The sequence below is a fragment of the Bombus huntii genome, chromosome 5 (genome assembly GCF_024542735.1).
Source record: "Bombus huntii isolate Logan2020A chromosome 5, iyBomHunt1.1, whole genome shotgun sequence".
In the NCBI taxonomy this organism is placed as follows: Eukaryota; Metazoa; Arthropoda; class Insecta; order Hymenoptera; family Apidae; genus Bombus; species Bombus huntii.
In genome coordinates this window covers 11,177,401-11,195,069 of record NC_066242.1, presented here as the reverse complement: position 1 = coordinate 11,195,069, position 17,669 = coordinate 11,177,401, and the positions used below count along the sequence as shown (strand labels likewise).

The following is a 17,669-nucleotide window of genomic DNA, read 5'->3' as shown; positions in this document are numbered from 1 at the left end:
TTACGCGTATTCCTATCATGTAACTGTCACGTGATGCACAGCATTAAACGTGAGTACATCTGGTGTTACGCCGGGCGACTCTCTGCCTGGCCCAGGTCACACACCGCGGGCCAGACGGACACCAGATGTCCGCTCTTCCGTACGGCGTACCCTCAATAGCCTTAAGCGCCCGTCATAAACCCGAGTAACTTGCCTGCTAAGGTCCTTCAGACCCAACAAATGTCTTTTTCTAAATCAGTTTCTAAAGACTATTGTTTACTGGGCTTGGCACGGGAAAGTTAGTTTTCCTCACGTACGATGCTTCCCACTAGCAACTTTCTATCGAGGGCGGTTAAGACCCTTCCTAGTCCACCAACCTTCGTTTGTCCAATCCGAGGCAATGTATACTGCCCTCACTTCCTGACCTAAAATGGCATGAACAAATCCGATGGTCCCGTGCGCTAGACACACCCATCACTAGTTTTCCTCCGACACAGCATCGTCACTCAACTTCACTTCTTCTACATCGTTGGAAAAGTCAGCTACTAAGTCTAAGCATAACGCTAGGGTCGGTTCTCGGTATTGTCGAGCATACATCTCCTCTACTAAATATATTATAGTGCTACGTCCACTAATACATTAAATCCAATTATAAGAGCCCTGCTCTAACGTACATGTCTATCTTATCTTCGTGCGATAAGTGATTATCTATTTATCTATGCTCAACAGTGTAATCTAAGTGTTGGAATTACATAATTTATAATTCTGTGAATCACAGTGTTATACAAACTTAATCACCCCTATTATCTCAACGGAAATCAGGGGATCGATCAATTCGCGGTGTCGATTGTTATAATCGTAACGGGAATTTACGACTCCCGTTGACGTCTCTCCTCGCGACTACGTCTCCCCGCGATTGGTCGAACAAACATCTGGTAAAGAATATTTTAGTCACGAACATAAATTCAATTTAATGAGACGAGTGTTTCGCTTAAGGGGGGGGGGGGGGTAAGGTTACCGATTTTGAGAAAATTTGCGGCTAATTTTCCCTTCAAAGTGTTCCAAAAAAGTGAAAAGTTGAAATTTCGAAAAACCCTCCCAGCGTTACCTGGGGAAAACTGTTACCTAACGAATGAACTTTGATTCTTTTATTTCAGATGATCCAGCACCAAGTTATCAGGGGCACCGCAATTCTTCCTTTTTTTCCGAGACACATCCGAATAATTGCTGCCAGTGCCGTATTTTTTAATATTTCTCCTTGAAAATTTTATACAATATTCTTCGAATGTCATACTTTAATGTACTATTGGTTTTAATAAAGAGATTTTGACTGTGTCATCACAAATAATTCACAAAAACATACTTTATTTTTGTACGAATTAACCTTACCTCCCCCCTTAAAAAAAATCTGCAAATACATATATTTAGTAAAAAAAAATTAGTACACAACTGAGTAGCTATGTTATGTACGCTATAGTACGACAAACTTGTTGTAGACGTTAAACATGGCCCCACTGAGTACTGAAGCTTAAGTATTTTTCTAATATCTATAAAATATATATTTATACTAAATACCTTATGATTTCTCTACATATTTCTCTATAACTTTCGCAATATAATCGTGATAAAGAAATTTCAATGCAGTAGTAGTGAAATTTCGAAATATTTCGCGTTACACACATAACAAATTCATGCATGAATACCGTCGTAAGTGAGGCTACAATAGTGTACATATTATAGCTATTCCACTCGATTATTGCTTAATCATCGTCATTCGAATTAATCGTTTCACCATGTAGAACAGGATGGCCAGTGGAATTTGTATTGAAACATTTTGACGACACCAACCAACGTGTATTGGTCGCAAGAACATTAAACTCTGTGTTGACTGTAAATGGGCTGCATAATTAGGTACCGTGATATTGTCGGAAAACAGCAACCCCGTCACCCTCCTGCATTTTGCATATTTTACACGCGTTTATATTTCTCTCAAGTGGCGCAAAGGGTTGATTAAAAAGCGATGATCGCGACACGAGCGTTTTTAACGGGATAAAGAGATTTCCTTTGCGAGTTAACGTCGCTTCGTTACCTCCAGAAAACATCGACGAGTGTAGAAAATGATGTTTTGTATTTCTATACATCATCGATGATGCAATGGCGCTCGTAAATCTTTTGTCATTCTGATATTCGTCCAATAACGATAAATAATATACAGTCCAAATTATTTTATTTCTCTTCTTTCCCTTTTGATACTATGACGAACAAGTAGCTTCCAAAAATTTTTGTTCCCAGGTGGATAGTATCTCGCAGTTTTTTCGGCGCAATAATAAAAAATGAAGATTAAGGACCACAAGGTAGGAGAATAGTTGCGAACAAATTTGAAAAACGCGCAAATGGTATTAGAAGCTTAATTGCGGAAAATGTATTTCTCAAATTAGAATACTGTCAATCGTAATGATCTATTTCCTAATGATTCTTTAATCGATAATTATGTAATTATCACTCGCGAATCTTAATAACTAACTTAAGCGTCCTAACTTAATTCTAATATAAAATCTTTTAATAAATAACTTGTATCGTTCAGTTAAAGACTGAACCGTTGGTTAATCGTAACTTCGTTAACTACGCTCCGATTACTAAAAGAATTAACCGAATAGCACGGTAGATTGACCGTAATAAATTAAATAAATTGTGAAAAATTATTAAGCGAACGAGATCAGTGTAGTTTCGCGATAAAACGACCGATAGCGAACGTTTCGTTCCGCAATATGTGCGTGGCAGATAGACGTTAGGCTGGGTGCAATGTGGCGCGATTATTGCGGTTAACTTTACGAGATAGCTCGTGTTACACTATCCAATATCCTGCACGTGCGTGCACTTGCTACTATACGACTTCGGCACATCGTTGCAGATCGCAAATCGTTCACCTGCGACAGAGAGAACTTGTTGCAACATCCCCACACGTTTGTATTTTTCACATTAATCAGTGTGAATTTAACGATAAAGAACAAAGATACTAAACTGAACTGAATTTCTTGTAAAATACGATTCGATAAAAATTATAGGAAGAAATATAGAAAGGATAAAAAGGAAGAACCTAAAATATCTTTAATATCGACAGTGAGGAATTGAATCTGTTAGTTCATATTACGAATATAAATTAACGATTGTGAATATATTATACATATATATATTTTAAAAATACTATAAATGACATTCTATAGATAAAAATGTTCAAAAAGGTAAGGAAGTGTGGAGAACTTAATTTATGGTTGTACCATAGTCAAGTTTTGATATACGTCACAAAAGAACTATAAAATTTCGATCGAGCTATAAAAAAAGCTATAAAATTCCTCCAAACTCTTTGCCCCCCCCCCTCTCTATCTCTTTCTCTCTCTTATCTTTGCTGTATTTTGTCCAACATTAAAAAGGACAAAAAAGTGATTTGATTTTGCAGTCAACTTCGTACGATGTGAACTTTCAAATCTATAACAGTTAATTAAAAATTGTACTCAGCGGTCGATGTCCATATAAAAGAAAAAAGCTGCAAGAGTGGGAAATTTGAAACGCAAACATCCCTTTCCCTTGACGAGCGCGAAGAGCAGTAAAAACTGCCAGAACTAGAACGAACTAAATTACACCGATCTTTTATTGCGACACGTTTATACGTCGGTCGCGGCGGAGATGTAGCATGGAAGCTGTATCGTTACCGGGGAAACTCTTGGGGCGGGACCGAGGCCATATTCTGCCTCGTTCCCTGGCTACAGATTCACCGAGGATTGTAAACAAAAATACGATCTTACCATCTGCAACGGCTTCTGTTCGCTATTACACCGCCACAGTTTCTTAATGGCTCATACTTAATTTCTTTCCGTATTCGAAACGTTCACGATCGTTCCATTATGCCATATCCGATGCAGAATCTTTCTGCAGAATCACCCGTTTTCAACGACCAGTGTAGTATAACGGTATATTTCTTGTTAGACGAAGAATTTAAAAGTCGGTAGATAAAGAACGAATTTCAGTTTTCTACGATTTCACTTTAACGAAGAGTAAGAAGGAAAATTTGCAACGTATGTAAATTGAATTTTGTTTGAAAGAGTTTTCTTCTATGGAAGAGCGAAATTTGTCTAATTTTTGTTTAACTCTTAACTATTACCATGGACTTGTGAATCAGTCTACACGTTATAAATATCGTTATAGCAATTATACAAATTGTTAACGTCTTGCATTCATATATACGTATTTCTAAATCGTTTGTTAAAAACCGTCAATTTTCCGAGTTTATTAAACACTAATGCAAAATAATAACGTGTAAAAGTATGGTAGAAATAGAAGAAGAAGAAGAAAAGTTATTTAGGCAAACAAGAAATTAAACTGTAATTGTTGTAACAAATGAAGAGAAAAGAATAAAATAAAACAGTCGTTACTCACGTTATACGCAGCATGAATCAGAAACACCTATGTACGTTGTATCGTCGTTGTTTGAACACGCCACTAATTGCGTATTTACAAATTACGAACCGGATATTTCCGATACTACACGCGCGAACCACGTTTATCACGTAAGCGACACACCCGACCCGATCGATGGTCGAAGCGTATGTGAGCCGATTTTCCAGATTCCAACCCTCTGTTCTGCTGGAACGTGACCTGTTGATACGAAACTCCGCAAAAACTTTCGACTCAAGGACTGCGCATCGTATGAAATTATTATTGCCACCGAGTTTTGTGTTTACAACACGTCGCGCTTCTATCGAAAACGAAAATATGTTTACGATTTCGAACGAAGAATTTAAACAAGAAAATTAAAAATGTTATATTATCTACCTATAGTACATAATAATTCTCTCTCTCTCTCTCTCTCTTTTCCATTCATTATACTGTTCTACAAAAATTGTTGATTTTGTGTGTCATATAAAAATGAAAAATCGCAATTACCAATAAATCTACGATTACGTTTATTCATACGTATTTATCCATTCCATTATTGCATTTTCTACTTTCAAATCCATAAATGTGCATAGTATAAACATCCACAGTTTACTTATCAATCGATCGTCAGTTACTATAGATTACGCTCGATTTAAAAAATAAACAAACGATACAACGTACGTACGGACTACACCATAAAATGTGTAATTGATATTAACAGATCTCTCGTTCCTATTCTGTGGATTCGCGCAGCATAGGTACAAACCTAAGCCAGATAAAAAGCACGCGCACATCGATCCACGTTTGTGTTCTTTAGCCTCCACTTGTCTGCATAAAACACTCGTGCATGAAGGCTCACTACTACAGACAATCACTCGCCATACGCTATACAGCTCCCATAAACGTCCTAATACGTTGCAAGTTACAAGCAACCCTATAACGCAGCACGTTTACGCCAGCTTTCGCATCCAACTGCCGAATTTATCTTCACATCGGTGATACACGCGAAGGGGGGCACACGTATTAAAAACCACCCTCCCCCGGTGTTTCGACACAGGTAGAGGGATGTTGGAAACGGAGAACAGGGGATGCGCTTTAGACGGAATTGCAGGGAGCGCCTCCGCCATTAACTTTGATGCGCTTATAAAACGCAGTAGGTTCGAGCCGGTGCATGCATACACGCAGTACATGTGTACAGTGTATATGCATGCAACCAGGAATATAGAGTTTCCAAATTTAATAGCCCTGTGTGTCGAGCAGGACGCAGAAATGAGGAATGGGTACACACCAAGTATAGTGGGTGGCTCTCGACCATAAATACGCTAGCTGGTTGATTATATGGAGCCCCATGTCAAATCGACCCCTGGCCACCCCCGCGCGAGTTTCCATCTCCCCAATCCTACGCGCGGATATAGCCCCTTTTCGTTGCAACCGCCCAACGTTCAGCCTGGAGCGTGTGGCTACGTTTTATCCTCGTTTCCATCTCGTTCACGTCGCGACTCGATCCTCTTCACCGCCAAGCACACGTTTCGCTCTCTTTCGTCTCTGTTTCTCAAGTTTCGTCGGGTTTGCTCTCTCCCGTCTTTCCACTTTCCACGTGGCACGTTTGTTTGGCGAGGATAACGTCGACACGATCTGGTCACGGCAAATATCTCGGAGACCGGCTGAAGAGACGAACAGAGTTGCTTCGGTCCGCCCGATTAGATTCAATTTGGATTTCTGTTTAGTTGCTGCAGTTTTAGGGGATAATTATGTTTGCGTGTGACGCAACAGCGAGCAAAAGCGTGGCTTTTCCGAGGATTTTTAGAATCGTTTCCGCCTGACACGTGGAATCGCTTGGATCAGCTTGATTAAATTCCATTTGGATTTCTAATTGTTCAAGTTTGCGCAGATTTTGTACAGTTAAGATTTAGAGGGAGGGTGATTTCTTTTGGCAGAATATTAGGATAGTTTTTGAGTGACATTTGCATTGATGCAGTATGACAGTATGACAGTGTGGCAAATATAACACTCAAGTTTATTTTATTTTCAAAATCTTCTAATGAAATTCCTTTATTAAAATTAAAATATCGGAGGCACATACTATACTAAACAATTTATTATATAATGAAATTTTCTTTGTTTATATTCAAAGTTAGAATAATATGACCGCAATTGACGTATCCACTAAGATCTTTTAAATACAATTGAAGATTGTTAAACTCTGCAGCTTCTAAAGTGAAATAAATAAAACTTCCGTCTCCTCTCAGAGACAATTGATGATGACTATCGTTAGACAAAATAATTGCACGGTATGAAATTAATTTTCATAATAGGGTGATATAACAAATGAAATTTAGAAAACGTCAATAAGAAATAAGAAGAAAACGAACTCTTAATTCTTCCTTCCTTAGAAACTAAAGAAACTAACTTAAAAGAACATTACTTTACAAGAGCTCCGTGAATATACAATTTGAAAGGACTGAAATTAACACGATTAACCTCGAATAGGAACGACTATTATTTCCTGAAGCTCGAACACGCCGATTTGCGACAAGAGCCTCGGGTCAACTACTTCTATTGCAGTTAACTCGAGCAATGACGAGCCACGTTTCACGGCGTAGCCTGCAGCATTCATAATCGAGTCCCGACGCGGCCGGTTTTTGGAGCGCTCGCGTTTGTACGTTTGAGCGCGTTGTTAATCGACTATGTGCAATTATTTACAATATCCTGTAGATTCAATATTAATCAAAGGGCTAACGACTGTCATTTCGTATTCCCGTTAATCGTAAATTCACCGAACCCCCGCAACCCTACGTTATAATCCGCCGCAAATTTCACAATTTCGCGTAGTGAGCGGATCATCGTGCTGGTTCGCGACGATGTAACGCGTCAGTGAGTAAGTTTGCTGATATAGCGATACGATTAATTGCATTATATAGCGAATAATTCACGTTCGTTCCTCTACCATCGAATTTTCTTCCACCGCTTGGAAATTCAAGATGAATATTATTAACCTGTGAATGTTTACGCAAATCCATATTTTTAAATTTCTGTTTCTCATTGCGAAGAATTTTATGGAATGTTAGACAAACCTAAAAAACTAGTAGGCAATATTCTCGTTTGAAATTGTTGACTTATGGGACCGAAATGAAAATCAAAGGCGAAACGCGTCTAGCGTTGGCTTCCCAATGAATTTGTTTTATTCGGTAAAAATGGGAAAGTTAATGGCAGTTACGAGTACAGCATATGCGGAATGGAAACCTTTAAACACGCATTTCTCATGAAACTTTTAGCAACGTGTCCTATGCATTTAATACAACATGACGTGCACCACCTATGCGCAAAATTGCAGCCGAATGAATGTGCTGCTCTCCTCTCATAACTTTATTAAATTAACATTATCCTCACTATAATCATCTCCGTGGATTGTACCTGTACATGTGTTCGCATGTATGAAATCACGTGTATGGTTCAATAATTTGTTAGATCCACAGTTTTTGGCGCTTATCCTTTATCGATTTTCGAAGATTTCAAAATTTTAGATACGATAGTAGTCTACGTGTATATTAAATAGACTTAAACGTGTGGTTGTAAATTTTATATATATATTTTTCATAAATTTATTTCTATTGCATGTTTTGAATATAAGCATTTTTTATGAATTATTATATGTTATTTAAATACGTAGTATGTTATATTAACCAGATATAATAACACAGGAGTAGATTGAGACTTGTAATGACTAGTAATATTGAACAGAAATACGAACTACGATCAATTTAGATCGCTCGAAAGGAGGCATCTTCAAGTAGATTCGATCTTATTAGCCAGACGAGACAATTTCAAATCCTCTATAGATTTTTCTCACAGATCTTTTCACCATCATCGAGAAAATTATTCTCAGGTAATTAGCTACTACTTATATATTTAAAATACAACGTGCCGAGAAATCATAGTAATCTATACTTACAAACAAACGAGGGTTTAAAATCATTAAATATAAATTCACAAACCATTTACTAAAACAACGAATAATTCTACCAATGCAAAAAATTCCAAATTCCTCGATTATTGTTAAGATTCACACCTGGCCTCCATCACCAGTCATTTACCCGCAAAAAAAGAAATAACCATTGTAGCACAAATTATGCACGATCTCTGAAAAGCACCGGTCAAGTATCCGCCCTTGAAGTTCTTTCATGTTCTTAATCAGCAGGAACAAAGATAAATAAGTCCTCGTCTGGAAAGAAGGGAAAAGTTTCGAGGCAAGTGGCCGCGCGCGCGGATGGAAACGGCTGTTCCGGTGTATAGATACAGGACAGGAAGAGAACGAGAGAGAGCACACTGTTGCTTGGCGAGCTGGCAGCACGCTTTCGGGCCTCTATATAGCCACGACTCGTGTAATCGCGCACTTCACCCCATTTCTCGCTATAGAATGCAACACGCGACTCCTGCACCCGCTCACGTGCCTGTCCCATGCGCCACAAGTGGCTGCGAACACATCGTTCACCGGCCCTGCGCTCTCTCGCATTGTCTCTCTCGTTTGTGTTCGTTGTAACCACCAACTAGCCAACCCCTTTTCGCTGTGTTTCGTTCGTTCGGATAATTACGCTATCCACGCGCGATCGTCGTTCGGATGACTCTGGCGCATTTTGTGCAGGGCATAGAAATACTCGTTGATTTTGAGATCAAGCATTGTGTGTAGAGTTTGTTTGCGTAGTTAGACCTAGTTGGGTGTTTGACTTTTGATCTGTTCCGTGTTGTTGTTTTTATAATTACGCTATCCGCGTGTATCCGAAGTTTCGATAACCGTGGCGCATGTTGCCGAGCGCATAGAAATACTCGTTCGCTTTGAGATCAGACGTGCTGCACGTGAAGCTTCGCGTAGTTAGACCTAGTTGGCTGTTTGACTTTTCATCTGTCGTGTGTGTTTTTATAATTATGCTATCCGTGTGTGTCTAAAGTTTCGATAACCGTGACGCATTTTGTGGAGTGCACAGGAAAACGCGCTGCTTCTGAGATCAGGCGTTACAGAGGTTCGTGTGGCTGGGGCTGGTTGCACCAATTGTGCAGCGATGTTTGAGTTCTAATTTGTTGTGTAATTGTTATTTTTAGCGAGTGTGGTATGGTGGTATATTGGAGTTTTTAAGAGAACTATTGGTCGATGTTGGCAGACGTTGACTGACGTTGAACAGAAAGCTGTACATTACGTGCAACCAGTACATCGTAACGTTTAAAATTGCCACGGGATTAAACTCAAAGAAATAGTCGATAGTAAGTGAAAAAATTCATTTCGGTGGAGAAATCAAGAAGAAAGTACGTAATAACTTCTAACGTAACATTTCGATGAATCCACCACTTTTCAAATTATTTGCGAATATATTTGATTTTCTAAAAATACTTTTTCATCTTACGAAAACTCACATAGCTACGATAGTTTCAGAAACTTTCTGAGCTTACTGTACTTGTAGGTGTATTTACACAATACTGCCGAGTTTATTACCAGGTATAATTAATCTCGATCGTATAATTTCAGGCGAAAACAGGTAAGACAGATATAGAACTAAAATAGAAGAATATTGTAAATTGAATTTTCCGTAACGAACAGAATTTAACGACAGTGTGTTATTAAAGGTATCAGCATTTCTGATGAGACTACACGCGATTGAATTATCTTTCCTGGTGGTTAAAGTGGAAATTAGTTTATCGTGTGTCTGGTGGACGGAATGCTGAATGTAATGAGATGTTTCGTAATAACATGTTATTAAAGCAGTGAGTGTTGTTAATGAACATAGCAAAGTATGACTGAAGTGAAAATTTCAACAGTTTTATTGGGGAATCAGGAATATTTTTATAATAGTATGTACCTTTGACAAACATAGTGTGATTTATAAAAATTTATATAAAAAATTGTTTAATTTGTATTTCTTATTATTTCTTGGATTTTCACTTTGAGAACCTTTCAGCCGTCAATCGCACGCTCTTAGAAATTCTACGTGCTTTATCTTACATCACGAGGAAAAGGAATTTTCCAGCCACTCTCTTGGATAGAATAATTCTAGTGATTATGCTATTTAATAACAATGCCGTTGAGCACTTAATGTATTATTTTTGATCATTTAAAAGTAAAAAAAAATTTCCTAGAAAGCGTAATTCAAAATTGACCTTCCATTGATATTTTTGGATTATGGATAATTAGTATAGTTTAAGTTAGAATATTTTAGATCAATTTAAAAATATTTACACAAATTTGTTACTTGTTCTATATTTTACATGAAATTGGATATTAACAGATTGTATTAAAGTACGTGGTGGATAATAACGTTGAAACTACATAAATTATTCTAAATCCAACTCGAATCGTACTGTGTTACCTATGGCTACCACTAACAACGTTGGGACTGAAAATTTAATTGCGAGAGATTAATTTATTTAGCATTTACAAATGCGAACAATCTGCTTTGTGTAATAAGTTAAACTGTAAGAACAGACGAATAGAAAGAAAAGAAAAAAAATAATGAAGCAAGTATACTGTAATAAAAAAAAAAAAGACTCGTAATTAAAATGAAGTTCTTCTTTGAAATCTTCAAAGAACGAGAAAATTCACAAAGGAATTAGTCGGAAGTACTTGATGTGCCTCATTAAGTAAAATCGATTTCTCTTGAAACATTCTACTCAAGGTAACAATTAGCAGTGCTTCACTTTATGCAGGTAATTATTAGTTGAGCTATTTATTTCGCGATAAATAACCTTGATTTAAGATCTGTGTTGCAATCGTTTCATCTACCATGTAATATATGGCCAAGCATTTGTTTTAACTGGGATCCAGCGAAATCTACTTTCTGATGATAAAGTTATACGGAGCTACAATTAGAAGAAACAATCTTCGTCACGTTAGGTGAACTTTCCTCTGATTATTGCGCGTCAGAATTTTGCAGTTTCTTTAAAGTGAATTTAAGGTTCGTGGATTTACGTTCTTGTTCTTATTACACTACGTGTGTTGCGTTATACGAAAAATAGAAGCTGTACGAAATAAAATTTTGAAATACAATTAAAAAATTCTTTTTACAAGACAAAAGAAAAGAAACGGAAAAAATATTCAAATATCCTTCAATTCCTTTGTAAAAAGAATGTAATCTTCGTAAGAAGATTTTTTAAATGTACGATTACACTAAATTTGTTTGTGAATGTTTTCCGATATTACAGGAATGAAACCATTTTGTCAAATCCATCGAAAATGATTCGATTCCAGGGAAATAAGTAATATTGAATGTAGGAAATACATGGTGACAATTTCCATTAAGCTTATATTGCATGATCAATCAATAATTTATTCATAACGTACTTCCACTAAATGCAACATTATATTGTCATCGTCACTCAATAATCCACATGACAAAGACGATTTGATTATCGGTCATTTATAAAATAGAATCCCAATCGAAAACACTATTGCTGCAAAAACAACGAACAAATGGTTCCACATACACAAAACCTTCCATAAATTTATACTGATAATTGCCGTTCTATTGACACTGCGTTATCAATTAATAACTAACTCATAAAATATTACACTTCCAACATCGTGAAATTTAATTCTACATCAATATTATCAGTTAATGGCGCACGTAACAGTAAAATCATTTACAGAATCAATTATTATTATAGAAAATGCAAATTTTAATCGAAGATATTATTGAAACCAACCTGACAGCCACGATTATAAATTTTAATTGAAGATTGTATCTCAAACACATAGAATATCGAATGATCTTGAAAACGAAAATCTAAGGGAGATAATTAACTGAATTCCTAGACACTTATACGTATAATAAACTACCATAAACATAGAAATCCAATTAAAAATACTATTATTGAAAACACAAGAAGCAAAAGGTTTTTACCAGAGAATCCTCGATAAATCCACTATCATTTGATTGAAATTTTCAAACACGATATCGCCATTCCGGCAATAATATGATTATTTATTTTCGCATACTAGATGAAAATGAAACCCGCTGATCGATGAATTTACGATAATTTTATATCTTTTTCTACCAAGTTACCTGTCTACTTTAATTTCGTCAAACTTCGACGATAACAGCCTGTATTTTTTTAAACTTAACTCAATAAATAAGCCAATATATCGTCGCTGTCATTCAGAAAGCCACAATGACACAATCCAAAGATTTCTAGCGATTTGTTACTGTACATTTATAAAAATAAAACAATCAGCGAAGGAGACGATTACCGGTATGTACAATAATTGCACTTTGAACGTAATTTGTTATCTGTTAAGTTCGTTAGTATAATTAGTACGCATTTGACTGATGCCAGCCTGGAGCAGACACATAACCCTCTTGCCTAATCAGAGTTTCATGTATAGTAATCGCATAGTAAGTTGCTTCTGCGACGGTAAATCGTGAGAAAGGTGGAGTTGCTAAACTTTCCATAGAGAAGGTCAACCACGACCAGCCTAATATGTCACGGTTATGAATTCTAAAGAAATACCTGCGAATTACACGCGAGTGTCTCTCCGTAAAAGATCAGCGAACACGGAGACAACTGTTGACGTTGGTATTTAGAAAGTGCAAATATGTAATTCCAACAAGGATGGATAATTATTTTGATGAAAGTTTGGACCATTGGCTGGATATAACAGGAAATAGTTTTTGCCTTTTACGATTCATACTCTTGGCTTGGTTTATTCCAAATGCGTAATCTCCTTTTCCGTTGGAGTAGTCTTTTAGAGTGATTTAAGAGATGATACTTAATGAGGAGATTCATAATGAAGAGAATCTTCATATCGAGAGATATGTAAATACTTTACGTATTTGTTAAATATTGATAAGAAGATTTGTATGTTGAAAATTGTTTCTGATTATTCTTCTATGAACTTAATGACAACCTGTATTAATCTGTATGGCACATACTTAGTGTTTCATAATATATATCAGTATTTTTTCATTGCACTCTTATGACTGATATTAAAGATCGAAGATACGAATGATCTCCTTACATAGCCTTGTTCAATATTGTATATATTCCAATATTGTATAATTCGCTGATTAATATTATGCGTTGCTTGGAAGCCTAGTTCAATAAACTATCACAATTTCTAATAAGGATTAAATGCTTCTCGTTCTGAAGCTTCCAGATCTTGGAAAGATCATTTCATCTCGCCGATAAAAGAACAAGAGATTCTAAGCAAAGGAAGACAGAGAATACAATGTTCAAAGTCTTCCTATTTAAATCCACTATCGATCATCCAATATAAAATCACGTCTATTAATAGCAACAGCAGCTGGAAACTAACGAATTCGCGTTAACCGAAGATTTCAGGTTCTTCCAGAAACACTATTCATGGACGTTACAATGGAATCACGCTTTTTAAATAACAGAGAAGCGGTGTAAAAGAAGACTCGCATTAACCAATCAGTGGAACTTTTCAGTCATCAAACGTTGAGACGCTACGATTTCGGTAGATGGAACGTGCGGTTAGCAAGCAGGCGTCGAGAAAACTTCTGAAACTGCCTCGAGACATAACACGTGCAAAACGAGGCAGAAAATGATGTCTGGCCACAAGCTTCGTAATTCGAGGATACGAGCCGGTAGATAGCCGGTGAATTATGTAGCAAAGAGATAATCGTAGGAGGAGTTCGCTTCGAAAAGTTAATTGATACGAGTAGCTGGATCGTGACGAATGAAATTGCTCTGCGTCAGCTCTGTCCCAGTGGATGGTTGCTGTTAAGACCATCACGCGCCCTTAATCGTCATCTTAATCTTTGCAGCATCGGAGTATCTCAGCAAATTCTGCTTGAATTATCACGAATTCCTATCGTGACATCCTATCGTACAATGAATTCTGGTTTGGTGACTTTACTCTAAATTAGAATGTAGAATGTACAGACTGTAGAATATTTTCTTAGGTTAGTGTATTACGAATGGAGTGCAATAAATGATAAAACGTTTTTGATGATATGATAAAATGATAAAATGATAAAATGATTGACGTTTCTTAAGGTAGATTACAATACGCAATAAATGTTGTATAGTGATTATAGTCACGCGTCAAGATGACGATACTGTTACGACCGTTTGCGGAGAGACGCGGTCGCTAGGAGAACGCGTCAGCGAGAGTTGTAAGTTCCCGCTACGATCATGTTAATCGACGTCGCGAAAATAGTCGTTCCCCTGTTTCGTTTAGAATAACAGAGGTGGTTTAATGAATGTAACACTGTATTAACAGGTTAACATAGAACAATATATTTTACAATAATATGATGAAGATGTTACAGAATTTTGGCTCGACTTTGATCTCTAGATAAATTCGTTTGCTATTGGTCTGATATGTCGAAGTGTCGCGTTTGACTCGTCAGAAGGAACTGCCCGCCCTTCGATTATTTTCGTCTTTTCTGGAAGGCGACCCCCACTACGTTCGGATCACGCCACATTCTTTTACGCGAGGTAAAATAACGGCCACGAGTCGACGTTTCTGGAGGTCGCCCTGCTTAATGAACCATGCGCTTGCCACTACAATGTTTGTTTGCCGGGCAGCCGCGACGATCCGTCTGCGACGTTGTAGGACCGCGAGCGACGGTTAGAAAACACAGCCTGTGGCAAGCCTCGTGGCGTAACAGATACAATTTATCAATTGTTATGGAATACCAAAACTATACTAAAAGTTCTATTATTGGTATTTGATAGAAGATTTATAGCTTAGCTAACGATGCCTACGCTATAATTTCCCAATAATAAGACAAAAGGATTGTCAATAGTCGCTTAGCGATGCACAAAATATACCTCGGAAAGATGTCATCGATAATTTAACTTCGTGTACTTTTCATCTCGTTGTCAACTGTGAAAAAAGTACTCGTTAATGTATCAACTAATCTTAGTAAAAATTATAAAAAAAAAAATTCTGCCGAAGGAAGAAGCTCAACAACGGCAAAAACTCTCTAAAATATCTCTTCCATTCCACCGAGAATCATAAAATTTAAATAAAACCCGACAAAAGAGATCTCGACAAAAAAAAAACACTGTTAAAAGTATTCTCTAAAATTTTCGCGTCTCGTTAAATTTTCATTTGACCAGAACAGAAAGAAGAATTAAAATAAAATTCCATTGGGAAGATTTGCATAAAAAAAAGCTCAAGATTCGGTACATTCGAAAAACATTGAAAAGCAACCCGATAATCGCATCTCAAATGGGATATCGTACATGAAGCGGGTATTTTTAAGCTGGTCAGTGGAATATCTATTCGATATATATTCCCTTTGCGAAAAGAACCGGCACGATCAAATATAATATAAAATCACTCGAATAATTGATTCCGGCTTAATGCGTCGCATTAACGGAATTGTAAATTTTAGCTTTGTGAGAGAGACAGCCGCTCAACAACGGCCAAAGGGTTAAATCGTAATTAGCGGATGGCAAAACCGGACGGATATAACACGTAGAATCCTAACGACACGCAATCCCATAAAAGCACCCCTAACCACCCCTCCCTTTCTCTCTTTCTCGCTGCGTGCAACTCGCGCGATTTTCCCACTGTAAAAGAGTTTCCGTGGTTTTTACTCAAATTATTGCCGCGAGTGAAAGGTAGCTTTTTAATATCGGATATCAGCTGTCCACTGAACTCTTTGCGTTTACTTTTATCTCCCGCGAAATAACGTGTGGTAATCGAACGATTGCTTGCTTGAGGATAGGCAGAGAAAACATGGAGAACAGATACAGTAGCTCAGGAAAGTATGGGACACTTGTAGAAATTTCTTATGAATACACAGGCTCGAGTATTCGAATGCTCGAGGATACTTTCCTCGTATAGAAGATTTTGAAATTCCATTAACGTTGTTACGACACTTAGCTATCGTTGATTAGCTTGGTACAGTGGGAAACAAATCTGAGAATACATATAGAAATGACAAGATACCTGGACATCGTAGATGTCAAATCGATCAACTGCGGATTTTGTAAGTTTCTCAATTTCGTTACCTACGTAGTGCAATTAGTGTTGGATTTTCAAGAAAATTACGGTTACTTGCATAAGTTTACTTGTTACGAGCAAATTGAATAAATAAATGTAAATTTCAAGGTAAATAAAAAAAAATAGCGTTTGTAACGTCAGTTTTCTCCATTTTCAATTTATACAATCGATCGATATGACCAACGAACGACTCACTCAGTACAAGTATATGAAATCACGAAGAATCACAAGAACATTTAAACGCTTGATTATACGATACGCGAATCTCGTTCGTCTGAAAACAACCAGATAATTCCACGACACCATCCATCACCTACCCCAAAGTCCTCAATCTCTTCACTCCTTTCCTGTAGCACGAAAACCCACAACCAGGAACCCGAACGTTTGCCGATCACGCACTATGTACCGCGCCAATTTCACCGGTGTACACGGTGCAACCAACAAAGTATTAGCCAGGATAATCCCTGCCCCTGAGAAACGAAGAAAACGAGGGTTGAACACACGAAACGAGTAAGCAAGCGAGCGCACACGATCGTTGGAGAAATTCATGCGATGCGAGAATCGAACACAAGGGTTTCGAGACAGAGGAGGAGAGAACGTGGGAAACGCGAATTCCAAGTGAGGACGGGAGAGACAGAGAGAGGACCAATCAAACCGTCATTTGTAATCAATTAAAAGCCAATAAACCCGGCGCTGATTGGACTGCAGGCACGAGTGCACAGCGCGAAAACCAAGACAATAATAGCAGGTCATTAACAACGGTACAGCGTTTATTTCTATGGGAACGCGTCGCTGTTGGCACTACCGATTCGCTCACTCCTCCTTCGTCGTTGTTTCGAGCGATTTTCCAGTCCTAGCAAACGAAAGAATCGTCGTCCCTGCGCGCTAGACGTGTAATGACGCTCTTCTACTATTTTTCGAGAGCTTCGTGACCTCGTCTCGAACGAAAAGAGAACGCGAGAAGAGACGAGGTCTTGTCGCTGTGCGATCGATTTCAAATCGCGGAGGGATTCAAATTGTTAAATCGGGGGAAGCTGCGTCGATCTTTCTCTCTTCCTCTCCCTCTCTCTCTTTTTCTCTGTTTCTCGATCGTGGTGCAGAATGAAAGGTACAACGGAAAAGAAAGCGTGAAATAGAAAAAGAAGAGAAAAAAAGAATAGAATAGAGTTGGATGGCAAAGGTGTTTGGGTTTCAATTACCGTAGGCCGACGATGCCTGCTGTTCTTCGTGGATTTCTTTTTTCCCTTCTCCCCTTTAGCCTCTGTTCGAGCAAACGAACAAGGCGCGC

At 37.7% G+C, this 17,669-nt stretch overlaps 2 protein-coding genes across 11 annotated transcripts in view; one reads left to right on the top strand and one right to left on the bottom strand.

The window, feature by feature from the left end:
- Positions 1 to 17,669, bottom strand: part of LOC126866137 (tudor domain-containing protein 1) — a 308,571-nt gene that overhangs the window by 190,764 nt on the left and 100,138 nt on the right. For 3 of the 7 annotated variants that reach the window (XM_050619311.1, XM_050619314.1, XM_050619318.1), the window contains exon 1: positions 4,414 to 4,578. The exons of the other annotated variants lie outside the window; for them this stretch is intronic. The gene's annotated coding sequence lies outside the window, so the exon portion shown is untranslated. Of the gene's footprint in view, positions 1 to 4,413; positions 4,579 to 17,669 lie in introns of those variants that run through there. 7 annotated transcript variants of the gene reach the window in all.
- Positions 6,579 to 17,669, top strand: part of LOC126866144 (uncharacterized) — a 108,722-nt gene continuing 97,631 nt past the window's right edge. Inside the window, exons 1-5 of one of the 4 annotated variants that reach the window (XR_007689783.1) lie at positions 6,579 to 7,287; positions 9,396 to 9,431; positions 9,511 to 9,941; positions 10,030 to 10,254; positions 10,362 to 14,360. Coding sequence is in view for 1 of the 4 variants with exons in the window: in XM_050619347.1 (XP_050475304.1) it covers position 7,291 (1 nt within the window). In the remaining 3 variants the exon portion in view is untranslated. Of the gene's footprint in view, positions 7,292 to 9,388; positions 9,432 to 9,510; positions 9,942 to 10,029; positions 10,255 to 10,361; positions 14,361 to 17,669 lie in introns of those variants that run through there. The other 3 variants (XR_007689782.1, XR_007689781.1, XM_050619347.1) reach the window with 3 other exon arrangements.